Source organism: Zootoca vivipara, chromosome 12 (genome assembly GCF_965207765.1).
Source record: "Zootoca vivipara chromosome 12, rZooViv2.hap1.1, whole genome shotgun sequence".
NCBI lineage: Eukaryota > Metazoa > Chordata > Lepidosauria > Squamata > Lacertidae > Zootoca > Zootoca vivipara.
Window position 1 is genome coordinate 7,061,764 of NC_142595.1, and position 27,154 is coordinate 7,088,917.

The 27,154-nt window shown below is 44.0% G+C and overlaps 1 protein-coding gene across 2 annotated transcripts in view; it reads right to left on the minus strand.

Annotated features, from left to right (window-relative positions):
* Positions 1 to 12,630: 12,630 nt before the first annotated feature.
* Positions 12,631 to 27,154, minus strand: part of TECRL (trans-2,3-enoyl-CoA reductase like) — a 30,397-nt gene continuing 15,873 nt past the window's right edge. Inside the window, exons 6-13 of one of the 2 annotated variants that reach the window (XM_060282228.2) lie at positions 26,235 to 26,340; positions 25,263 to 25,335; positions 23,769 to 23,812; positions 22,401 to 22,458; positions 20,591 to 20,676; positions 18,819 to 18,864; positions 18,059 to 18,129; positions 14,011 to 15,860 (exon numbers count right to left, since the gene is read on the minus strand). In XM_060282228.2, the coding sequence (XP_060138211.2) occupies positions 15,840 to 15,860; positions 18,059 to 18,129; positions 18,819 to 18,864; positions 20,591 to 20,676; positions 22,401 to 22,458; positions 23,769 to 23,812; positions 25,263 to 25,335; positions 26,235 to 26,340 (505 nt within the window). In that variant the 3' untranslated portion in view covers positions 14,011 to 15,839. Of the gene's footprint in view, positions 15,861 to 18,058; positions 18,130 to 18,818; positions 18,865 to 20,590; positions 20,677 to 22,400; positions 22,459 to 23,768; positions 23,813 to 25,262; positions 25,336 to 26,234; positions 26,341 to 27,154 lie in introns of both variants that reach the window. The other variant, XM_035136430.3, reaches the window with a different exon arrangement.

Below are 27,154 nucleotides of genomic sequence, written 5' to 3' on the forward strand. Positions count from 1 at the left end.
TATTAAAAACTTCCCTAAACAGGGCTGCCTTCAGATGTCTTCTAAAAGTCAGATAGTTGTTTATTTCCGTATTTCCTTGATGGGAGGGCATTTCACAGGGTGGGCGCCACTACCAAGAAGGCCCTCTGTCTGGTTCTCTGCAACTTGGCTTTTCACAGGGAGGAAACTGTCAGAAGGCCCTCGGTGCTGGACCTCAGTGTCTGGGCAGAACGATGGGGGTGGAGACGCTCCTTCAGGAATACTGGACCGAGGCCGTTTAGGGCTTTAAAGCTCAGCACCAACACTTTGAATTGTGCTTGGAAACGTACTGGGAGCCAATGTAGGTCTTTTAGGACTGGTGTTATATGGTGTCTTTTTATTCATATACAAAGCCTCTAACAACATGGGAGCAGGTTACCTGAGAGATCGCCTTAACCTGTATGTGCCCACTTGGCCACATCAATCTGTGGAACTGTTGCTGTTGCAGGTGCCACATAATTCTTGTTCCACATCCGCAGGGAATCAATCTTTTCATGTGGTAGCACCCACAACTTTGGAACTCCCTGCCTATTGACATCTGACAAGTGAGTTCACTGTACACTTTTCAGAGCCTACAAAAAAACCAATTTTGTTCAGGCAATCCTATCTAGATGTGTGGAATGTTGTCATGTGTTCTAATTTGCGTATTGTTGTTTTTTCCGCTTATGCTTGATTTCAGTTATTATTTTAAACTTTTAAATAGGTTTTTAATAATAATAATAATAATATAAGAATAGTTTTTAACAGTTTTTGCTGATAATTTCATTGTTTTATTCCATTTGAACACCACTTTGAGTGTGTGTTGTCCCCCCAACCAAGCAGTATATAAATTTTAATTCATAAGCTGGGACCGTGTCCTTGGTGACTGAGGAACATTTCCAGTCCACCCAAGGACCTCATCTTGCATGCCTTTGCTACAACAAAGATGAAAGCACACATCTTACATTACTCCGGGTGGTTATTTTTTGAAACATCTTCTCCATGAACAGCCCCAGAACTGCAGTATGGATTTCAGCCGGGTGGAATTTAGTGCTATCCTTGATGATCCCATGTATGTAAAGCCTGACAGATGTGAAGGACACCATATTTATCTTGTTCCTCTTGGCACACATTTCTTCGGCACTAAAGGCTGGCAAGCTTTCTCTGTCTCGTGACAGATAAGACGCAAGAAGTCCTTCCCACATGCATTGTTGTCATTATTGAATGCCAACTCAAATCAATTGTGAGACATTAGAAAGACACAATAAAAGGACAAGCCTAACTCTGCAACCATCTGTTCATTCTGCTGGGAGAATTTGCGATACAATAACACTACAGAATTAACCCATTGGGTGTGCTTTTTCTTATAAACTCAAATGACAAGAAGCTGCTGTAAGGACTGCTTTCATGGGTAAACTTACATAGTCAAGTGACTCGGGAGGATGAATCTGTTGGCAAAGACAAAATGAAGACTCATCCTGACAAGACAGAAGTAGTGAGGGAAAGAGAGCAGGCAGATTTGAACAACCTGTTCTCGATGGATTGTACAGTCAAAGCTTGGTTCTCAAATGGCTTAGTTGACAATCAATTTGGCTCCCAAAAGCCAAAAAACCCAGAAGTAAGTACTCCAGTTTTCAAACGTTTTTCAGAAGCCGAACGTCCAATGCTGCTTCCGATTGAGTGCAGGAAGCTCCTGCAGCCAATCAGAAGCCGTGCCCTGGTTTTTGAATGGTTTCGGGAGTCAAACGGACTTCCGGAATGGAATAGGTTCGAGAACCAGGGTCCCACTGCATTCTCCTTGAAGAATTTAGGATTGTACCTAGACCCAGGTTTGTTCCTGGATACATAGGTGGCAGCTGTGGCCAATAATGTTTTTCTCCAGTTTCATCTTGAAATGTGGCCATCTCCAGGAAAAGCCAGTCTTGCCCCATTTTCAATTTGGTCTGGGGCTGGGTTCAGACAAGGCTCAACTACTCATGAAAATTCCTGTTCTCATGAGCATTTCTGGCCCAGAGGCTGGCACTGCTTCAAAGAGGACAAGTCTTCTGCCTTCCCTCTCCCTGGAGGAGATTGCAAGCATAGCTGCCAAGTTCTCCCTTTTTTAAAGGGAAATTCCCTTATGCTGAATAGGCTTCCTCGCGAGAAAGGGGAAAACTTGGCAGCTATGATTGCAAGGCCTGCCCCCTTCCCAGAAATCCTTTGCTCTGTCACAGCAGGCTGCAACCCAAAACCCTTCCTCATCTTCCACAGGTCGAGAAGAAGAAGCCTCTGAGTTGTCTTCTTCATCTTTAGGTCCCTCCCTGATCAAAAGCCAAGGGTTCAGAGAGGACCATGAACTGAGCATTCCAAATCAATCCATTTGCAATTGGTTTTCTTTCCTGGCTAGTGTAGATGTCCCCATTGCATGGGGCTGGATTTCCAGTTCTACAATGCTGTGATTCTTTCATTCTAAGTTACTTTATGCACTCTCAAAGATGCCAATGGTACTATTTTGTTGTGTTGGTTTTTGTTTTTTGTTTTTAAAGTGAATTGTGGCTTCTGTCTTTGGCCTACTGATTTTCTTTTACTTTCTAATCTCTGCTTTCTCTCTGGGGATAGTTCATTGTTTCATTACAACGCCTCCCCTGATTTATTAATGTTGTTCCAATTTCTCTTTCATTACCTTCTTTTTAGTAAACTGACTTTTAATCTCTAACCTAAAGTTTTTTTGTTTCTCACATCCTACGGCACTTTCCAATTATATATTGCCTTTAATCTTGTGGGGGTTTTAAAAAGAAAAAGAAAAAAATCATTAATTATAATGTAAATGTAAGCTTTCCAATTGCTTTTTTTTAAAAAAACAACAACCCCTGAACATGGGATTCTCCAGTGTTTGCAGTTTCCGGTGTAATGAAATTGCAGCTGTTCCAGCAGACACAGTAATTTTGTTGAGAGCAACATGCTGCTATTCTGCTTCTTTAAATATTTAAAATCACTTTGCAACTATTTCCACAAAGTACACGAGCAAAAAGCAATTGAGCAAAAATAGCAATCCTTAAGTCAGGAGATGTGCAGCAGGTAACAAAAAGGATACATATTCACACTTCTACTCTTCAGGAAGCAAAGTCTGGGGTTACAGCTTTGGCAATCAACAAGCAGATTTAAAAGGAAGATCAGACATGGGGCGGTTGGGGGGGGTGAAGGTGAGGACTGTGGCAACAAACTTCTTATAAAGTCAAAGGTAAGGAACTAAAGATGAGCTGAAAGTTCTCTCCCTTTCAGTGATTGTTTGGCAATGCCTGAAGAAATATTCATTGTTGCCTTTTAAAAATATATATATATTTATTGATTTTTGCAACAATACAACATAGCAAAACAGAACAAAAAAACCCACAATACATACAACATAACAAAATATCAACATTACAACAAAAACAAAAATATTTCCAATCAATCTTATATCGCGTATCTTTGTTGACCTCCTCCATTCCCTCCCAACTACGTTTCTTTATATCATTTCCTTAGTACTTTCCAAATCTTGATTCCAATCTTTTTAATAATTATCTAAACCTATTAATTCTCTTAATACCTTATCAATACAATAAATCTCTTATACTTATCTCAAAATATAATTCTAGTCTAATTAAATCTTAAAAATTCAATACCATAATAACACTTAACTAAATCTTAATATGCAATACACTTAACAAACACTCTTCTACCACCTCCTTTTACTTCCAAACCTTTAGCTAAATACTGCTAATCTTACAATTCTTCTCTAAATAAACTTTAAATTTCTTCCAATCTTCTTTCACCAATTCTTCCCCCTGGTCCCGGAGTCTCCCAGTCAGCTCGGACAGTTCCATGATTTCTATCAGCTTCATCTGTCAGTCGTCCACCATGGGTATATCTTCAGTTTTCCAATTCCTTGCTTCATTGTTGCCTTTTCTTGATCTTAACAGGCTTCATTTGCCCTTTTTGACAAATGACTCCCCCCCCCTTCCAGGAGTTCAGGGGCCCTCTCCCTTCAGAGATATCCTCCAATTCACATAGGATAATTGACAAGGTGGCAAAACTAAGACACTTATCTCCATGGACAATTACGTTGCAGGGCATTGTGTTCTAGCATGCTCCAATTTGTTACGTGATTCCTTGCATAATCCAGTCTGGAGTTGCATTCCATCTGCAGCTCATTGCTCCCGCATAACAGCAACCCTTGTGGTTAATGACTGGGCAGAAATTCCACATGTGCCGCATCCTCCCCAATCATTTGCTACGGATGCACTTGATGAATTTATGTGTTTTGTGCTCTTTATACTGTGATCTTATGTTGTGAACCACCCTGAGATAGGTTTGACCTTCTTGCAGTCCATGAGACTCTCAAGAGTCTCCTCCAGCTCACCATAATTCTTCGGCGATTGGACCATAAAGAAGGCTGATTGCCTTGCCTGGGCACACAAAGCCCTTTTATAGGGTGAAGAAAGAAAACTGTTGCACATGGTTGAGTGGTGGTGGGGATGTCGGTGGTGCGTTATTATGAGTCTTGCGGGCAGCGGCGTAGCAAATTGCTTGGGTGCCTGGGGCGGTGCACGCGCCCTGCAGCCAGGGGTGGAGTGAGCTGCCCATGGGGGTGGGGCAAGCCAAGGCAGGGCACGCTGTGTGGAGCCTCTCCGCAGCCTCCCCCTCAGCTGTAGGGCAGCTGGGATGGTGGGCAGACGCAAGCCCCGAGCTGTTTGAAAAAGCAGCACGGAGCTTGCAGGCAGTCCGCCCAATGCCTCCCCCTCAGGAGAGACACATGGCTCAGACACTCTGCAGGCCCCATGGTATGGCGCCACCTAGCCATACCTGCCAAGTTCTGGCCTGAGAAATAAGGGACTGGACCGAAAGTAGCAGACCGGAAGTAGCGCTGTCGCCATTTTGGAACTGGGCAGAGCATGCTCAGAAGTGACTTTTGATGCTGCTCTGCCCTGTTCCAAAATGGCCACCGCACCTGAAATCGTGCTGCAGCCATTTTGGAACTGGGCAAAGCAGCATCAAAAGTCGCTTCTGAGCATGCTCTGCCCAGTTCCAAAATGGCCACCACGCCAGAATAAACTGGGGGGAAACAAAAAAATCCGTTTTTTCGGCTGGGAACAGCTGGGAAAACGGGGGTTTCCCGGGGAATACGGGAGACTTGGCAGCTATGCACCTAGTTACGCCTCTGGATTAGGCAGATTCATGGAGGAGAGGGCTGTCAAAGGCTACTAGCCACAAAGATGTGCTCTGCCTGCAAAGTTGGAGGCAGTAATGCTTCTGGCTTCTAGAAATGATCAAGGGGAGAGTGCTTCTTCAGTGGCGTAGGAAGAGGGGCGCGGTGGGTGCGGGAGTTATTTCCCCCAAAAAACACATATTCTTGTCATTTTGTCACCCCCCTCAGTGATGACACCTCGGGCGAACCGCACCCACCACACACCCCTTCCTACGTCACTGCTTGAGGGTCTTCCTGAAGTCATGGGCCCTCAGCCAGTAACCCATCACCCATATATTTGGAGCATATAACTCTAGCATTATACCAACTATTTGATTTGGTTTCCATGTCGAGTTCAAAGCTGTAGTGTTGCTTTTTAAAAACTTCTAAGGCCCTAAATCAGGCATAGGCAAACTCGGCCCTCCAGATGTTTTGGGACTACAGCTCCCATCACCCCTAGCTAACAGGACCAGTGGTCAAAGATGATGGGAATTGTAGTTCCAAAACATCTGGAGGGCTGAGCTTGCCTATGCCTGCCCTAAATCAAGGATAACTGTTGTGATGCTTGTCAGATGTATTTGAACTCCAAGTCCCATCAGTCCCAGCCAGCATGGCCAACTGTCAGGAATTATGGGAACTGTAGTCCCATGTAGTCTGGACATGACCCATGTTGGCCACTTCTGTCCCCTAAATGATCAGGGACCAGAATATGTCAAATGTTACCTTCTCTATAGCATCTAGATCAAGGGAAGTAATAGTACCACTGTAGTCTGCTCTGGTCAGACCTCACCTGGAGTACCGTGTCCAGTTCTGGGCACCACAGTTCAAGAAGGATACTGACAAGCTGGAACGTGTCCAGAAGAGGGCAACCAAAATGGTCAAAGGCCTGGAAATGATGCCTTATGAGGAACGGCTTAGGGAGCTGGGTATGTTTAGCCTGGAGAAGAGAAGGTTAAGGGGTGATATGATAGCCATGTTCAAATATATAAAAGGATGTCGTATAGAGGAGGGAGAAAGGTTGTTTTCTGCTGCTCCAGAGAAGCAGACACAGAGCAATGGATTCAAGCTACAAGAAAGAAGATTCCACCTAAACATTAGGAAGAACTTCCTGACAGTAAGAGCTGTTCGGCAGTGGAATTTGCTACCAAGGAGTGTGGTGGAGTCTCCTCCTTTGGAGGTCTTTAAGCAGAGGCTTGACAGCCATATGTCAAGAATGCTTTGATGGTGTTTCCTGCTTGGCAGGGGGTTGGACTGGATGGCCCTTGTGGTCTCTTCCAACTCTATGATTCTATGATTCTCACATGGGCTTACCTGGACAGCTGGAAGTTCATCTAAGGGTCTTCTGAAGTGGACAGGGCTTTTGCTAGAGCAGTGCCAAGACATTCTCAGCAATGTCTACACCGGCTTGGTCACATCCAAAGAATGGAAGATGGCAGGATCCCAACAGACGTGCTCTTTGAGGAGTTAGCTTCAGGCACCAGGCCCTTTGGCAGACCAACTCTGCATTGCAAAGATGCTTTCAAATGAGACATGAAGGCTGACAACACCAACCCTGCCGTGCGGGAATCCCTTGCAGAGAGTCAGGTCGTGTATCCATAGCTGTGACCAGAGGAGGAATCACTGCTGGGAGGAACGCAGAGAGAAGAAATGGCGACGGTGCATCTGCAGTGGGACAACGGGACACCTTCGCCTGCCCCCAAACACATCTCACCCACATCAATCTCTACAGCCACAGTCGGCAAGCTTCTAACAGTTTGACTTTGCCCCAAAGACTTTGCTCCCGAGACAGAGAGGTGCCAACAACCATGATGTTCTGAACGAGATCAAGTTTAACCCTCCTCTGCTGGCTTTACGACATAAAGCTTACAAGTGCTTTTAGGGGATACTTGGTTCTGCCAAATATTTATACCGTTTATCTTGAAGCATACCAGCAAATTAAATGTACTCCCGAAGATGTTATACAACTGCAATAAAATATATTCTTTCAGTTTGTCCTCCTGACCCCAACTTTTCTTTTTTTTCTTTTTTGCCTACTTGGCATTAACATAATAAATAAGTACCTTAATTGATCTGTACACCAGTATTTCCAGGAGAGAACTTCTGCAGGAATGTAATTAGTTACTCCCTCCCCTTTTAAAATCTTGCAAGGTTTTCTTCTACAACAACTATGTTCAAAGAGTGACATCCAGTGGCTGCCAGCTTCTATGACACTTAAACATTAAACATATATCTATTTTATTGAGTTCCATATTAATGCATCCTTTTCCTCTCAAGGCAACCTAGCTAAGTGTTTGTCATCATTAATATCACATATAATTGCAACATATAGGACTTGCCAGGGGGAATAATACCTTCATTCTATCAGTTACAGGTAGGTAGCCGTGTTGGTCTGACACAGTTTGGCCCCACAGTATGCCAACATCTTCATGGCAGATTTAGAACAATGTTTCCTAAACTCCTACCCACTCAAACCTCTCTTGTACCTGCGATACATTGACAATATTTTTATTATCTGGACACATGGTCAACAGACCCTGGACACCTTCCACCAGACATTCAATGAATTTCACCCCACCATCAACTTAACATGAACCAATCTATGCAAGAAATACACTTTTTGGACACTACTATAAAAATACAGGATGGTCTTATAGGCACCACCCTATACCGAAAACCAACTGACCGACAAACATATCTAGATGCTTCTAGCTACCATCTCAAACATACCAAACAATCAATTGTATACAGCCAGGCCCTACGTTACAGCCGCATCTGTTCCAACTCTACAGACAGAGACTCTCACCTAAGAGATCTACAGCAAACCTTTTTAGAACTAAAATATCCACCTGATGAAGTTAAACAACAGATCAACAGGGCCAGACTGATACCTAGGGAGAACCTGCTGCAAGACAGACCCAAAAAAGAAAATAACAGAACACCACTAGTCATCACATACAGCTCCCAAGCTAAAACAGTACAGCACATCATCAGAGATCTACAACCTCTCCTAGACAATGACAGTTCTCTTTCTCAAGCTCTGGGAGGAAGACCTTTCATTGCCTACAGACAGCCACCCAATCTTAAACAACTCCTCACCCACAATAATACCACCACCAGACTTAACACGGACACTGGTACCAGAGCCTGCAATAAACCCAGATGCCAACTTTGCTGCCACATACACCTGGACAACACCATCACTGGCCCCAACAACATCAAACATACCATCTCAGGACTATTTAATTGCTCATCTTCTAACATTGTGTATGCCATCAAATGCCAACAGTGCCCTTCAGCTCTCTATATTGGACAAACAGGCCAAACCCTACGCCAAAGGATAAATGGACATAAATCTGACACCAGGAATCACAAGACAGAGAAACCAGTAGGAGAACACTTCAATCTCCCAGGATATTCTATACAAGATCTCAAAGCAGCTATTTTATTACAGAAAAAAATCAGAAACAGACTAGAAAGAGAAGTTGCTGAATTGCAACTCATTACCAAGCTTAAAACCATGGAGACACCTGGTATGAACAGAGACATAGGATTCTTATCTCATTATACACAACCAAGCTTTCTTTAGCACCTCAGCCCTTGCTTTTTCCTGCAAGACCAATTGCAGTCATTAACAGTCGTTAACAGTCATCAACAGGTTTACCACTCCTATCAGCCCATCACCCATTCCCATCACCCCCCCACCCTCTGACTATACATAAGGGTCTGGTGACTTCTGTTTCAGTGTATCTGATGAAGTGTGCATGCACACGAAAGCTCATACCAATGACAAACTTAGTTGGTCTCTAAGGTGCTATTGGAAGGATTTTTTTATTTTTATTTCATTCTATCATTTAGTTATTATTTAGTGTTTTACACTTTTATATCTTACCTGTCAAGCCATCTATATCCCAGACCGTTAGAAAATAAAGCAATAAAACCAAACAGCAAAATAATAACTAAACAACAGAGAATAAAACAGCAAATAGCAACATAAAAAGACAATAGGAGTGAAAATTGTTTTAAAAATAGGGGGAAGAAAGTTCTTCACTTACTGCTTAAGAGAGCATGACCTCATAGAATCATAGAATTGTAGAAGGGTCTCTGAATGTCATCTGGTTCAACCCCCTGCAATTCAGGAATCTCAATAAATGGATCCCCCTCCAGGTTGAAACCATACTGGACCCTACTTAGCTTTGCAAATGTGCTAGCAGTTTTTATTGCTGCACCTGGCACCAGGTAAGTTTCATTGGGCCGGGCATTCATAAACCAGCATGACAGCCAAGAAACTACACCCTTCAGCTGTTACCTGCTTCACCACAGATGATGAGGGCACCTGGAGAAGGCATGTCAAAACTCACCTGAACTGACATTGGAATGGAAATAGGCATTCCTTCAGGTGCCCAGGAGCCCAGCCATACAGGGTTATGAAGGTAGCCGATGTTCCTGGTGACTGGTCCCAGTTAACAGCTGGTCAGCTGTAGTTTGAGCTAAATGTAGTTTTTGTCTTTTTTAAAATTTGATCACACACACACACACACACACTAGCTGGCCCTGCCACGCATTGCAGTGGCTAATCCCTGTGACTGCCCCCACCCTGTCCTGATCCATGACCTATTCCAGGCATCCCCAAACTTCGGCCCTCCAGATGTTTTGGACTACAATTCCCATCATCCCTGACCACTGGTCCTCTTAGCTAGGGATCATGGAAGTTGTAGGCCAAAACATCTGGAGGGCCGCAGTTTGGGGATGCCTGACCTATTCTGTTCCTCCCCCCCAGCTCATCCCTGTGAATCCCCCAACTCCCCCTTCCCCCAAACCCCACCCAGGCGAGTCAGTACCTCCATTCGGCCTAGTCTGTAAAGGCTATTCTGTCCCCCCCCCTCCGGCTCATCCCTGTGAATCCCCCAACTCTGTCCCGACCTACATCCCGTCCCCTCCTCCTCCCAACCCCCATGCAGGCGAGTCGGTACCTCCATTCAGCCTAGTCTGCAAAGGCTTCAGGCTAGGAGGAGGAGGAAGAAGAGGAGCGGGCGAGATTATGGCAATATTTGCTGTCTGTTCCTTTGATGTCCACTTGAGGGCGGTATATTTTGCCTTTTTAAAAAAGAGAAAACCACGTTTTGGGTGTGTTATGGGTGGGATCTTAACAATATAAGCTTCTGCAAACAGTCTCGTATTGGCAAGGAACATTGTGTCCAAATTTGAGCGGAATCGGTCAAGCGGTTTCCAAGAAAAATGGACTATAACAAACATGGCCCTTCTACATATATATATATATATATATATATATATATATATATATATATATATATATATATATATATACATACATACATACAGAAGATAAACATACAACAAAAAACAATTCAAGATCCAAATATCGAGATTACTCTGAATCTCCTGACTTCCCCCCATCCCTTCCATGGGTCTTACTGACAATATTTACAACTGCATATCAATATTTATCCAAATTTTATCCTTCCAAATTATCCATACTTTCCATTACTTTAAAAGTGTGATTAAAATCCTGCTAATGTTTTAACCTGATTACAATGGTCTCATAAATAAATTGTAAGTTTCCCCCTTCTTCTTTTTAAAGTTCTTGTCTTCTTTTATTTCTGAGATTCCCAGTTAATTTTGCCATTTCAGCATAGTCCATCAACTTGGTTTGCCGTTCTTCTCTGGCCGGGGTTGTTTCTTCCTTCTGTCTCTGGGCTAATAGCATCCATGCAGCTGTTGTCACATACATAAACAGTCTTTTCTGGCCCTTTGGTATCTCGGTACCTGTAATTCCTAATAGAAAGTCTTCTGGGTTTTTTTTTTATTAAAAAAAACAAAAGTTGTTAATCTAGTTTTTGAACAGTGTCCAAAGGTTATCCGATATGCAACATAGCCCAAGTAAATGTTACCAAAGCAAAAATAGGCCACTCCATAGGAACATTTTGAGCCTATGATCACTCCTGCTTTTTGAAAAAAAACTTTAAAGGGGATGCAACCCTGTTGTCTGTATCAGCAGCGGAGCAAGCGGATGAGGCGCTGCGCCCTGATCCCTGTGCCCAGGGGCAAGGCCAGCTGCCCACCAGGGTGGGGCGAGCCAGGGCAGGACGCCAGGGTCTCCAAGGAGTCTGCCTGCCTCCTCCCATCCAGCCTCCCTAAAGCTGAGGGAGAGGCAGCAGGCGGACCGTTTGGGGCCCCGTGGAGCCTGTGGCCGCCCAACCCACCGGGCCACTCCCAGGAGAGACGTGTGGCTCGGGTGCGCTAAGGTCATGCGGTCATACCTGCCAAGTTGCTGTCAGAGAAATAAGGGACAGGGCCGGAAATAGCAGGCCGGAAGTAGCGCTGCCGCCATTTTGGAACTGGGCGGAGCATGCTCAAAAGTGATTTTGATGCTGTTCTGCCCAGTTCCAAAATGGCCGCCGTGCCAGAAGTCACATTGCAGCCATTTTGGAACTGGGCAGAGCAGCATCAAAAGTCGCTTCTGAGCATGCTCTGCCCAGTTCCAAAATGGCCGCCACACCAGAATAAACCGGGGGGAAACAAAAAAATCTGTTTTTTCAGCTAGGAACAGCTGGAAAAATGGGGATTTCCCGGGGAAAACGGGAGACTTGGTAGCTATGCCTGCGGTGAGTGCCGCCCAGCATTTAGTCACTCCCCTCAGAGGTGACACCCAGGGCGCACCACCCCCACCGCTCCCCCTTCCTTTGCCCCTGGTCTATATGCGTATATCACTAGAAGGAGAGAGTTGGGTTGGGATCTTTAAACTGAGAGCTCACTCAGACTTTTGCTTCACAGGTCTGAACGGTTTTCCGCTTGTCTCTCAATTTCTAGGCATGGGTCCTAGCAGCCTTGTCCTTGCCCCTCTGCTTTCCCTGGGAAAATCTGCTCTTTGGCGATAAATCATGGCAAACGTCAGTCCAGAGAGAAAACCCCTCTGACGTTTGCTCTGATTCAATGGTAAAGATCAGGTTTCCTTGGGGGAAAGCGGTGGGGCACGGGCAAGTCTGGATGACACCCTTAGAGTCAGTAGGGCTGATAACAGAAGGGGAAAAGGAATAAAGGGACAACAGGCCAATGTCTGTGATATTTCAGTAAACATGGTTTATCACAAAGGTAGGCAGAGGAACGACAGGTGCATCTTATGTAAACTGCTTTGCAGTGTTGTTGTTTTACAATCAAGCAGTGTATTTATTTTATGAGACAAGTGAATTTAATTGTGTGCAGCTGATCCAATACAAATCCTCCACTGACACACATATTATATCAGATTATATGTCATTTTATATTGGAAATATACTGGACCTTTGGCACCGGTCTCAATTGGGCCCACAAACTATGTTCAGCTGCCCCTACACACACACACACACACCTGATGTCACAATTTAGTGTCAGGTGTGAGGCAGGTAGACAGACACACAGGTGGATCAGTTGCAGTGTTATCTGTTGGTTTATTATTTATAAAAGCATATCAATACTACTGTAACGTGAAATATCAGGGCGGTGTGCAATGCAATACAGATCTTTGTAAATTCACATTGTGCACAAGGTTGGGAAGGAATTAGTTTTCGTAAACAGATTTTGTTCATCCTATCCATTGTAATAAGTGTGTGTGTGTGTGCGTGCGTAGTGTATAAATTTTAGCCACTAGAGGGTACTGTTAACTTACTTGTATTTCAGCTGGAGTGGCAGTTAGTTATTTAGATTTTAAAACCGTTTACCTTGCTTTCCTTTCTTTCTTTTTTAAAAAGTACAGTGGTGCCTCGCAAGATGGATTTAATTCGTTCCGCGAGTCAATTCGTTTTGCGAAAAATTCGTCTTGCGAATCGCGGTTTCCCATAGGAATGCACTGAAATTTCTTTTTTTGCCCATAGGAACGCATTAATTAAATTTCAATGCATTCCTATGGGAAACCACTATGGGAATTTTAGTAAAACGAATTTGTCTTTCAAGTCACCTTCAGATCACAAGACTCAATCGTCTTGTGAAAAATTCGTCTTGCAGGGCATTCGTCTTGCGAGGTACCACTGTACAATAACAGCAGAACCGATTAAAATAATGAACTCAGGCAGCAGCAGCAGCATTTCTAGATCTCAGAGGGTCTGGGGACTTCATGAATCTCTCCTGCCCTCCAACAGGATGATCCAAGAGGCTTGCAGTCTGTTGTTCTCTTCATAGAGAACCGTTTGGCACTACTTTCAGGTGTTGAAAGCCAAACCTCTTGACTAGAATTACATCTCTCCATAACTACAATTGTTTTCTCAGTTATTCAGTCTAGGAGGACACTCTAGAAATAACATTTGCCACAAGCAAGCACATGGACTTGGATCCAGTTGAAGTCATTTTGGCAACTGGTCCTGAGTAACTGTTTTGGTGCTGGAGGAGACTCTTGAGAGTCCCATGGACTGCAAGAAGATCAAACCTATCAATTCTTAAGGAAATCAGCCCTGAGTGCTCCCTGGAAGGACAGATCGTGAAGCTGAGGCTCCAATACTTTGGCCACCTCATGAGAAGAGAAGAATCCTTGGAAAAGACTCTGATGTTGGGAAAGATTGAGGGCACTAGGAGAAGGGGACGACAGAGGACGAGATGGTTGGACAGTGTTCTCGAAGCTACGAACATGAGTTTGACCAAACTACGGGAGGCAGTGCAAGACAGGAGTGCCTGGCGTGCTATGGTCCATGGGGTCACGAAGAGTCGGACACGACTAAACGACTAAACAACAACAACTGTTTTGGGAGAGGAGGGCAGGTATTGATGGATGTCTTCCATGCATGTCAAAAGCTTTAAGAATGCATGTTGCACACAGCTTTCAAAAAATAGCATTTTTTATTTAAAACTCCTGTACAATTTTAAGAATAAGTACCATAATAAAGAAAATAATGAATATGTTATTGATACAATTGAACTATATTAGATAGATTATCGATGCATTTGATAATAAAAAGTTTTACTTAGTCTGCTAAGTTTAAACTAATTTAATCCATCCATTTCCTGTCATCTAATTCCATAATAACTTGGGAACAGAAGCGTATTTAATCACAATTACTATTTAATTACTAATTCAGACAATGGCTTTGCATCTGCTCATTCATTCAAGAGTCACCTAATCAGAAGAGGCAAATTAATTCCAAACCCCGAAAGAATAAGAAGTCTGTAATCCATTCAAGCAAGATTCTTATATGAACCTTACCTTGTTTCTGGTGGACAGTAAACGAAATAATTGCATGGAAACATTGCCATGTTTAGAACTTGCAAAGATATGTATTTGCAGCTGTGAAGCTCAGTGACTATGTATTAAGCAACATGTATCCTGACACAAAGCATGTTACACGTACATTCAAGAGAGTGGGATTTATCTCCTAAGCAAGGCAATATTAAACAAAGCCTTAGCTTTGTTGGTTTAAGCTGAAGAGTTATTACACTGGGTATCAAAAAACCCTATACAGGCCTATTCCCCCCTCCAGTGGGCTTACCATTACACACACAGACACAAGGCACATGTGCCATGTACTGCACAAGCAAACTAAAACATGATTTTGTGTGTGTCATACAAATCTGTCTGTGTTCTTGATTTATTTCTAGATTCATGCCTATGGTTCGGTTGGGGGGGGGGGGAACCAGAACCTGGTCTGCATGTGAGATTCTAGCCACATAACACCAGTCTTGAAAGACCTACATTGGCTCCCAGTACGTTTCCGAGCACAATTCAAAGTGTTGGTGCTGACCTTTAAAGCCCTAAACGGCCTCGGTCCAGTATACCTGAAGGAGCATCTCCACCTCCATTGTTCAGCCCGGGCACTGAGGTCCAGCACCGAGGGCCTTCTGGCGGTTCCCTCATTGAGAGAAGCAAAGCTACAGGGAACCAGGCAGAGGGCCTTCTCGGTAGTGGCACCCACCCTGTGGAACACCCTCCCTTCAGGTGTCAAGGAAATAAACAACTATTTGACATTTAGAAGACATCTGAAGGCAGCCCTGTTTAGGGAAGTTTTTAATGTTTGATGTTTTATTCTGTTTTTAATCTGTTGGGAGCCACCCAGAGCAACTGGGGAAACCCTGCCGGATGAGTTGGGTATACATAAATTATTATTTTTGTATCCAACGCGGCACCTGCAGATGGAGGGGGTGTCCACAGGGGGAACAAGGTCCCTTTTTTACAATTAATGTTACACACAAAGAAGTCCACAGTGTCAGAACATTGGTGCATTGTGTCCAGTGTTATAAATTCCTGTTAGCAGTGGCTCTAGGGGCAGAAACTGCCTAACCTGCTCCTGACGACTCTTTTGAGCTGGAGATGGCAAAGACGGACCACGTGACATTTTGTATGTATAGTATGTGCTCTCTGTTAACTTAAAATAATGCTTTGGATCCTGGGCCCGATATTTGCATTTCACTTAAACAAAACACTTTAATGTAGGTGTGTCTGAAAGCAAGTCTACTGCATCCCATTCCATAACGAAACAAATCAAAATTTATGCTGTTGTTTCTTTTTGTACTTTTCATGCTGGATCCTCACAGGCCGTTTCTGCTTGCATTTACAGTATGAATGGAATCATGGCTCTTTTTCTCCACCTGTACGTAGTGCCCTTCTTCAGGTAGAGTTGGTGCTTCTTTCGGGCCCATTGAGCCATCTGGATAGCCATTAGTAACGCAAAAACTCCAACTGAAGAGAGAGGGAAGAAAAAGACTACTGATCTCCAGGTATCGACTGTGGAATGTCAGAAGAATCGTTTCCTACATACCCACATAATGAAGAAGACACAAAATATGACATATTTGTTTTAAGCACATGGCCGGGTCTTGCCCTTTCCTATCTGTGCAGGAATAGCTTCTGGAGGGGGTGTAAAACATTTTTTTTATTATTGAGTCCAGCAGCTCCAGCTTTTCTTCCTTCTCCCTCATGAGTGAGGCTTAGAGATGGGAGGAAGACTCATGCTGCCGGACATGACCTCCCTTGCTCTGTTTGGGATTCAATTCAGGTCATATCCTAGTTTGAGGGGAGTCCTTAGCCACAACTTGCTGGTTGAGACATTATGGGAAATGCTGAACCTGGGCATGTGAAGGAACAGCTTGGGTGAAGAAGACATGTGAAGGCAGCCCTGTAGAGGGATTTTGTTTAAAAAATGTTTAATGTTTTATTATGCTATTGAATTATGGTGCTGGAGGAGACTCTTGAGAGTCCCATGGACTGCAAGAAGATCAAACCTATCCATTCTGAAGGAAATCAGCCCTGAGTGCTCACTGGAAGGACAGATCCTGAAGCTGAGGCTCCAATACTTTGGCCACCTCATGAGAAGAGAATACTCCCTGGAAAAGACCCTGATGCTGGGAAAGATTGGGGGCACAAGAAGAAGGGGACGACAGAGGACAAGATGGTTGGACAGTGTTTTCAAAGCTACCAACATGAGTTTGACCAAACTGCGGGAGGCAGTGCAAGACAGGAGTGCCTGGCGTGCTATGGTCCATGGGGTCAGGAAGAGTCGGACACGACTAAACAACAACAACAACATCACTTGCTTTTTCCTGTAGGACTAACTGCAGTCATTAACAGTCATTGAGTCAACCACCCATTTCCTGCTACCCTTCTGAGAAAAAAAAATCCCACACCACCCTCCCACTATATATAAGGGTTGGGTGACTTCAGTGTATCTGAAGAAGTGTGCATGTGGACGAAAGCTTATACCCAGAACAAACTTAGTTGGTCTCTAAGGTGCTACTGGACATTTTTAAAATTTATTTTGACTGCATCAGACCCACATGGCCCCCTACCTGAACCTTCCCTATCTGTGCAGGAATAGCTTCTAGAGGGAGTGTGAAACATTTTTATTTTTATTTTAGCCCAGCGGCTGCAGCTTTTCTTCCTTCTTTCTCATGAGTGAGGCTTAGAGATGGGAGGAAGACTCATGCTGCTGGACATGACCTCCCTTGTTCTGTTTGGGATTCAGTTCAGGCTCATGGCCACCTCAGCTCCTTGGGGTTATAGCAGAATCTCTAGAGCCATGGTGTGCCCAGTCTTGGGTAGGGTGTCTTCCAGGGAGGCACACTGGGGTGCCCACTAGGATATGCCAACTTTGCTTGCTCCTAAAAATGTGGTGGGGTCAGGTATGGAGTTCTTCCAATGAAATTCCATCCTGTTCTATCCACCAAAAATGTGGCAGGACAAAGCCTGTTGGTTCCACCCATCTCTAAAATTAATTTACACCAGGGGTAGCCACTGTAGTGCCCTTCAATGTAATGTGGACTCCAGTTCCCATAAGCCTCAGTCAACATGGCCAATGGTCAGGGAAGATGGGAGGGCACCACATTGCCTACCCCAGATTTACATATGGATGTTGGGCATCATCCAAGCAAGGTGAATATAATCCAGTCAAAGGTAAACATGTTCCTCTCCCACTTATTTCACTGGGAGAAAGTTAAGTTCATTCCTAGTTCTCTACAACTGAAGTTAATAAAGGTTCTTAGTCATCTGGATCAGGTACATTATTAGTGCTGCAGGCACAAGGAAACTAGAGGGGCATATTTTGAATTGCAGGGGCAAGCAGAAATACACAGCAAAAGAAAATGTATTTCATAAAAGGGGTGTGAGTTTTTTAAATGAATTTGATAGTTTAATCAACAAAATTTAGCTCAGCAAATTTTTTCAGCAGGGGGCTGGTCCACTGTCCCTCCGACCTTGTGGGGGGGCGGACTATTTGGGGGGAGGTGAACAAATTCCTATGCCCCACAAATAACCCAGAGATGCATTTTAAATAAAAGGACACATTCTACTCATGTAAAATCAAGCTGATTCCCGGACTGTCCACGGGTTGGATTTAGAAGGCAATTGGGCCAGATGCGGCCCCCGGGCCTTAGTTTGCCTACCCATGGTTTAGCTGATTGGTTAGTGGTGCCAATTTTCATCAGCAGGGCTGGAAGTTTGATTCTTTTGCTTTCTGGTTCACAATCATGGTAGGGAATGAAAAAGAAAATGTTACACATTTCCATTACCTCATACAACATTTGAAAACTTCTGTCCATTACAGTTCAAGTTATGCTGCCTGATCTTCCTTCCAATGTCTCAAAGGTTAAGCAGAGACATGCTTTTTTAAAAGCCATTTAGAAGTGAGGTAGACAAACACCAAGCATGTAAACAAATGTGCTTAAATGTGCAGTGCACTTCCATCACACTTAAATGTATATTGATAACATACAGGTATATCTAAATTCATTATTGAAAAGATAAAGGTAAAGGGACCCCTGACCATTAGGTCCAGTCGTGTCCGACTCTGGGGTTGCGCGCTCATCTCGCATTATTGGCCGAGGGAGCCGGCGTACAGCTTCCAGGTCATGTGGCCAGCATGACAAAGCTGCTTCTGGCAAACCAGAGCAGCACATGGAAACACCGTTTACCTTCCCGCTGTAGCGGTTCCTATTTATCTACTTGCATTTTGATGTGCTTTCGAACTGCTAGGTTGGCAGGAGCTGGGACCAAGCAACGGGAGCTCACCCCGTCACAGGGATTCGAACCGCCGACCTTCTGATCAGCAAGCCCTAGGCTCAGTGATTTAACCACAGCGCCACGTTGGGTGATGGTAAACAAGCTTATTCAAAGATCCCAGCTGGAGACTATTTCTGCTCTTACCTGGCAGTGTTTGTGTCATCACTGTAAAGCTCATCCAAGAGCCAATCTGTTGCAAGGGGGGGGAAAAATCACAGTTCACTTAAATATAAACAGCTGTCTGTCTTATACAAGGTCTTCCCAACAATTGACATGCTTCTCCAGCAGTGCCAGTCCTTCTATTTCAAATACATAGGTAATTTCCCCTATGTAAAAAGGTAAAGGAAAAAAGGAAAAAAGGAAAAGGACCCCTGGATGGTTAAGTCCAGTGAAAGGCAACTATAGGGTTGCGGCGCTCATCTCGCTTTCAGGCTGAGGGAGCCGGTGTTCATCCAGACAGCTTTCCAAGTCATGTAGCCAGCATGACTAAACCATTTCACAATGGAACATCGTGACTGAAACCAGAGCGCACGGAAATGCCATTTACCTTCCCGCCACAGTGGTACCTATTTATCTGCTTGCACTGGTATGCTTTTGAATGGCTAGGTTGGCAGGAGCTGGGACGGAGCAACGGGAGCTCACCTCGTCATGGGGATTCAAACTGCCAACCTTCTGATCGGCAAGCCCAAGAGGCTCAGTGGTTTAGACCACAGCGCCACCTGCGTCCCAAGTAGCAATTTCCCCAAGTAGCACACACAGCTGCACCACAGATGGGAGGAGATTGGAGTGGAACTGAAGTGGATTCTACAAGAACTAGTGTTACAAAGGCAGACCCAGGAAGGTGAAGGGTCTGGTTTGTGAAAACGGAGTTCAAAGCTTCACTCAAGAAACCAGGTTGTGGTTCTCCTTAGCATCCTTGCTGGGACCACAAATTAACTGTGGCCTTATGAAGGCAAACCCAGTGGCGGAGGAACCCTCTCCGGCACATGGGGCGGAGCATCCCGTACGGACTGCGCATTGCGACATCCTGTGTGTGCGCAGTCCATACGGGCTGCCGCTTCGGCGGCGACCGTATAGGCTGCCACGCGAGCGGCATCCCATACAGACTGTGCGTGCCCTCGGCCACTCTACAGCTGGGGGGAGGCAGGAGTCATCTTGTCACCCCTCCCAGAGTGGCACCCGGGGTGGCCTCCCCTCTGCCCCCCTTCCTATGAACCTGGGCAAACCATGCACATTACCAAAGAGCTTCAACAAAGCTTGATGGATCAGGCCACGGCCCCATCTAACACAGCATTGTGTTCTTACAGTAGCCAACCACATGCTTGTGGGAAACCAAAAAGCAGGACACAAAAAATGGCCGCCAACAACACCTGAAGTCGCGTCTATGCACTTCCGGACATGCGTAGATGCGACTTTTGAAGCTGGTGGCAGCCATTTTTGTGCCCATAGAAGGGCAAATCGGAAAGAAAAAATGGCCGCCGGCAGGAGAAAATAACGGAGAAAAACGGGAGAGGAAGTGATACGGGGGACCACTGGGAAAAGGTAAGTAAAAAGGGGGGTTTCCCGGGGAAAACGGGGTATTTGGCTGCTATGTTTCCTTTATCTGTCCTGAATCTCCCAACAGATTCAGGACAAAACTTATAAAACTTTTTTTAAAAAAACAAGCTCATTTTATAAGCCAACCCCTTTTTCAAAGACAGCTCCTCTGGAAGCCGTGAGTGACCTGGATCAAAGCAGAAGTCACTGTGAGATAACTGTAATAAGTGAAGTTAAAGATACTTACTTCCTTAGCTAGCTGGCACAGATGCAAGGCAAGAAGGGGGAAATAATAATAATAATAATAATAATAATAATAATAATAATAATAATAATAATAATAAAGTAGTAGTAGTAGTAGTAAGTTGTAGTAGTAGTACCTCATATGTATAGTTCGGGCAGGAAACAAACAGAAACAACCATGTGAAAGGGTTGATTGATGGGCTTGGGAAAGAGCCTTTATTCCCTATAAGGAAAAGAAAAAAAGACCAATATTTCATTACAGCAGTTTGAGGAATGAGAAGTCAATTCCAGCCTATGAATTTCTATCATCTACTGACTACACTGCAGATAGAAATCAGCTTCAAGCACATTTTAACTTTCACAGCTTCTGAACCAAGGATTCCTGAGAAGAAGCGTTATGGAAAGGACTAAGGAAAGGATTCCTCTCACATTCACAACCTTAGTTACCAGATTTTGAGGGGGAAGAGGAGGACTATTTTAAACACCTTGCAAAGTGTTTTAAATCATATGGTGTAGACAGTGGCAGAGGAAGAGGCGTGCAGGGGGAGCGCAACGCCCCTGACAGCGTGATCCCGGTGGAGTGCCATCGCGGCTGCCCCCCGCCTGCGCTGGGTGTCCCACCCCTGCAGGCAGTGTACCACGCCCCCAAGCAGTGTGCCATGCCCCCAGGACTTACGCTAGCCCCACCCCCACCTGCTCTCCACCCCGATAGTGCTGCTGTGAGAGCTTTACAAGTCTGACGCGGTAATTCTGGGTTTAGACGGACTAAATCTGAGTAGACTCACTGGAATTAATAGACTTTATTAACTTGGGTCCATTGATTTCAATGGGCCTGCTTTGAGCTGAACTTCGTTGAATATAGGGATCGAGGGACCTGTCAAATCTCTCGCAGTTTCTCAGTTTCCCAATGTTAAATTCCATTCTCAATATTTTGCAGCAATTTGCAATTAAAAAAAGAATCAATCAACATTTTGGGATGTATTTCTCTGAATAAACACATTTCAACATGCTGTTTTGACTAATTTACTTTCCACACCCCCAAGCAATTTCCCCTAATATAATGGGTTTTTTTTTTTTTTGTAAACATTGTGTGGTTAAAGAACTTCAAAACAAAATTCAGACAGGTGCAAATTTCAAAGAATAGATGTGTTTCAGTTCACATACCATTTTGGAAAGTATGAATTTGACAGATGTTGCTTTAAATGAGTAGTGAATCACATTTCTCCTCCATTCCTATATATCTGTAATGAATTATGTTTTCAAGTATCAAGTAACTCTGGCTTGTCCTCTTGCTGCCTATTCCCTTTCCTGGAAATTTAAGTTTCTACTGGGCCAAACTCTGACTCTGGGTTGAAGGCCATTGTATTGGGACACGTGTATTATGAGTGTTCTTATGTACAGTGGTACCTCGTTTATGAACACAATTGGTTCCGGAAGTCTGTTCATAAACTGAAGCGTTCATAAACTGAAGCGAACTTTCCCATTGAAAGTAATGGAAAGTGGATTAATTCATTCCAGACGGGTCCGCGGAGTACTCAACCTGAAGCGTACTTAACCTGAACCATGGGTGTAATTGGTTCCGGAAGTCTGTTCATAAACTGAAGCGTTCATAATGAAGCGAACTTTCCCATTGAAAGTAATGGAAAGTGAATTAATCCGTTCCAGATGGGTCCACGGCGTTTGTAAACCGAAAATTCGTAAACCGAGGTGTTCATAAACCGAGGTTCCACTGTAATTGTATACATATGTAGATAGGGACACATGATGAGTGGTCACAGACTTGCCCCCAAATGAATTATTGTGAAAAATAAGGAATATTTAGGGGCCGGCAAATTTTGTCTTTGCTAGGGGGGCCAACCAAAGCTCACCCCTGGATATGGTCACTTTAATTTCTACCCCAGACAGTCAGGAATATCATAGGTAAGCAATTCGAAACAAGCTACAGACCTGATTGGTTTTGATGGACTAATGCAACATTGATAAAATGATTCCCAGCTTCACACAACTGAAACAATTGCAAAAAAATAAAAATAAAATTAGATTTTCAGGCTTTAACTGTAGAATCATAAATTTAGCTTGTTGTCCCCAAAATGTTGGGGAAGATGGTAGGTGCTTTAGGCACCACTCTGAGATCCCTCGAGAAGAAAGGCAGTCTAGAAGAATGGCTAAATATAAAATAAGATCAGTCGGGGAGAATCACATCAAATTTTCCATTCACACCCACTGGGAGAGATAGGGGGACCCTCACAGAGCTTTCGCGATTTGAAAGAACATGGGCATCAAGAAAGGAAAATATACTGCTCACACATGGCAGAGCCCTGGTAAGATCAACAACAAGGTGACTTGCACAAATGACCTCATCCATTTCTTGAATCGATGTTCCAATCCTCAGAGAATTTACTTTGAAGTATAACCCTTAGATATCAATGGAATTTCCTTTCAAGAATGTGTGAGTACCCAGCCTACGTACAAGCCACCAGCCAATATTTGTTCCCTGCCAGATGCTTCACACACATACACAATTTTTACGGTCCTAGGCAGGCAGCAGAGCCAAGAGATTTATGAAGTCTTGAATACACTGCTATTCATCACTAGTGGACTACATTAGGCTTTGATGGTCATACATTGTGCAGGCCTGATCCAGAGAGGAATCATGGAAGATATATTTTAATAGTGAAAGAACGAAGAGTTTTTGTCGTCTTTTTTTGCAGGCAGACTTGTTGCCCAAGTTCACAATTGTCTCATCTGGAATGCAGATCTGGATGTACAGTGGTGCCTCGCTAGACGAAATTAATTCGTTCCACGGGTCTTTTTTTATAGCGAAAAATTCGTCTAGCGAATCCCATAGGAATGCGCTGAATTTTTTTTTACTTTTTTTTTGCCCATCGGAACGCATTAATTGAATTTCAATGCATTCCTATGGGAAACCGCGATTCGCTAGACGAATTTTTCGTAAAACGTATTTGTCTAGCGAGGCAACCTCCGCTCGAAAAATCCTTTCATTAAGCGGAAATTTCGTTAAGCAGGGCATTCGTTAAGCGAGGCACCACTGTATTCTTAATTAAGTATCACTTCCCTCAAAAGTTCTGATCTGGCTCACAATGCAAAAGGAGATTCTGTACATGCAGACAGGCACAGAGGAGCATCAGGCTGCTTTTTCAACTGCAAATACATATTTACCAAGGAAACTGCACAAAAAATGGAAGCGTCTCCCTTCTTAGTTCACCTGTCTTGGGAGAGTATATGCAAAAGTGTGTGTGTGTTCCACATTCAATTTTTTTTTTTTACCCTCCCTCACTTCCTGCCCATACATACCAGAAACACAAGGGCAGAAATAGTAACTTGCTTGTTCCCAAATGCTAGAAAACAGAATGAAAACATAATTATGACTCAGCTATACAACTGCAATTAAAACGTTTCAAGTGTGTTGTAAGGTGCATTATACAAGATGGTGATGGTGAGCTATGGCAAATTCAATATATTTTTCAAAAAAAAAATTTTTTAAAAAGCATTTTCACAACATTTTTTTATATGTGTCTAGATTCCACCTTGGTCTTACATATACAGTGGTATCTCTACTTACGTTCACCTCCGGTTACGTATCATTTGGCATATGCACACGGCAAACCTAGAGGTATTTTTCCAGGTTTCACCACGTACACATGCACAGAAGCACTCTACGCGCTACGCGCATGCGCAGAAGCGGTAAACCATGTTGCGTGCATGCGCAGAAGCGGCTCACCCCGTTGCAGGGATTCGAACTGCCAACCTTCTGATCAGCAAGCCCTAGGCTCTGTGGTTTAACCCACAGCGCCACCTGCATCCCACCAAAAGGTCTCCTATTTCACAACTAATTTTACCCTTGGGGGCTTGTTGGGATGAGGGGAAGTTACGCCCCAACCACAATATGGTCTGAAATCATCCTTTGTCAATGATCTAGAGTGGGTAATGGAAGCCACTCCGATTCTCTCCTCAGCACAGGGACAGTATTTTTCACTGACCCTTCACTGGGTTAAAGTCTAAAACTAGACCTCTGCATTCCTTCCATCCTTTCCCGTCTAATATCTGAAATCTTGCTAGAAATTGCCGTCCTGTTTTGGTGTGGAATTCTGAAATCCTGACTTTAAAAAAGGAAAAACAGTCCCTAATAATAATAATAATAATAATAATAATAATAATAATATTTTATTAACAGCGGATATAAAACACTGATTAAAATGCAACTTTGAAACAGCATAAAGCAGAATAGAATACAACATAAAATGCAGCATCAATATTAATAAAATTCAAAAATTCAGGAGTCATTTTTGGAAGAACCCCCCCCCCCCCCCAAGTCAGTAGACATCAAATGATCACCAGGGCTAACTGGCCAAGTTGGTCCTACTAGGGCCAGCAAGGAGTGTGTGAATAAGAATTTAAATGTGAGGTCGCAGAAAGGGTTTCTTCATAGAAGAGGAAAGGGAAAAGGGAATAGAGGATCAGGCTAATTCAAATTGAAGGCCAGGCAGAATAGCTCTGTCTTACAGGCCCCTGTGGAAGAAGATCAAGTCCTGCAGGGCCCTAGTCTCGTGGGACGGAGCATTCCACCAGGTTGGAGCCATCACTGAAAAAGCCCTGGCCCTGGTGGAGGATAATCTGGCTTCTTTAGGGCCCAGGACCCTTAAGCTATTATTATTCATGGACCTTAGGGTCCTCTGCGGGACATACCAGGAGTGACGGTCCCGTAAGTACGAGGGTCCTAGGCCGCAAACTCTATCTTGTAGCACAAGGCAAGTTTCTAGCACAACATGTGCCCTTTGCATTACTTACATGGAGGAGTGTACTGCGGGTGATTGATGTAGTAAGCAAGCCAAGACGTGAACCCCCAGTAAAAAGTGCAACCCTGTAATGAGAACACAGAGATCATGAAAGGATATACCAAAATGAACTACTGCCTCCACAGTAGTTGGCACAATGGGGACAACAGTTCCTTACCACATACACACATCTGTTTATTGTATGCTGATGCTCTGGCAACTGGTTGACAGGGACTGGACATCGGAGGAGGAATAGTGGAGACCGCCCCCCCCCTCCTGAACCTTCCCGAGAAGAGGAGGACAGTATAGATCAGGCTTCCTCAACCTCGGCCCTCCAGATGTTTTTGGCCTACAACTCCCATGATCCCTAGCTAGCAGGACCAGTGGTCAGGGATGATGGGAACTGTAGTCTCAAAACATCTGGAGGGACGAGGTTGAGGAAGCCTGGTATAGATTTACAATGGTGGTCAGAGGGTCACAGCTCAGAGATAGAAGAGGGTCACAGCTGGGAAATAATGGGAGAAAGAGAGCAGGAACAGCTGGCTGACACATCATCACTAGAGAGCATTCCTGACCCCACTTCTCCCAGAACCCGGTGGTCAATGAAAGTAGGAGAGCAGAGAGCCCAGAGGCATTTGTCCCTAAGCAGACAACGTAAGGAGAGTGGGGGCTGTTGCGCACACTGAAAGAGGAAGCTCTTGGTCATGTGCATGGGCATATATAGGTCCCTCGATCTGTTTGGACTGCGCCCCATTGGCCAGATTGAAACCCAACATCGAGGGACATACCAATCAAGTGTTGTGGCTGACCAATCTTACCCACCCACAACACTGGGGATCAGTCTCCAGGTCTCACCACAACACGTGCCCTCTTTGATGAAGGACACGATTTGTCTGCAATATTTATAGGCTGCTCTGCAACAAAGTTCTCAGAGTGGCTTTTCTCATTCAGTTGTATAGTACAATATGTTACAGATGAAAATCACCTTGATCATATTTTTCAGGGGAGTGTGCCCTTCCGAAATCTTATGCACAAAGAGTGTCTCCAGTAGATGTCTGGTATAGTGTAAACAATGACAGAAGCAGGCCAGGCTGCATAAATTAGAAAGAGGAGGAGGCAAAGGTTAAAAATAAAAAACCAACCAAAAATTTATTGCAATGTTTGATGTAGCCATCTTTAAATCTCACCTACTACCCTGAACTGGTTAAGAGGCTTGCTTCACCCATTAACTCAGTAGGTTATCTTAGGGAAGCCATCCACAATCTGCATTGTATATGTTAAATATTCCCCAAGATTTAAAAAGCCCAACAATCAGGACCTCACCCTCCTTGAACCTCTCTAAAAGGGAAATAGAATGCACTAGAAACCTCACATCGTAAGGCCTGGTTCCCCCTTACAGGGTTTGGGCTATAAGGTATGTACGAGGATCATATTGGCATATGTGATCCTTCCAGGGTCGAAGGTTGCATCTTGTTATTCTGTAGATCCATAGAAAGCCATGTTCATTGCCATTTCAAAAAAAAAAAGATTGATAAACGACGTGCTGCCAGGGGTGATGGGACCCCTCAGACTTTGCTTCTGCTTGGGGGATGTTTAGGATTTATATGACCCAACAATCTCATCGTTGGCACATTCCCACTAAATAAGAGTTGGTTTGTCAACATTCATGATTATTTGATATGTTTGGTGTAAATGTGAACCTTGTTTTCCACCATGGAATATATTTTCATTATCTTGCAGTTTTTATTCTTCTTGCTTTTATGACTGCTTTTATTGTTGCTTTTAGCCTGATGTTTGTTAGTCATTATATGCCTATGTTTAAAAGGGGGGTCTAAAAAGCCTGCATAAGCTAATGAGCCCAGGTTTTTCCTTTACCAGTATTACCCAGCATAAAATTCATAAATA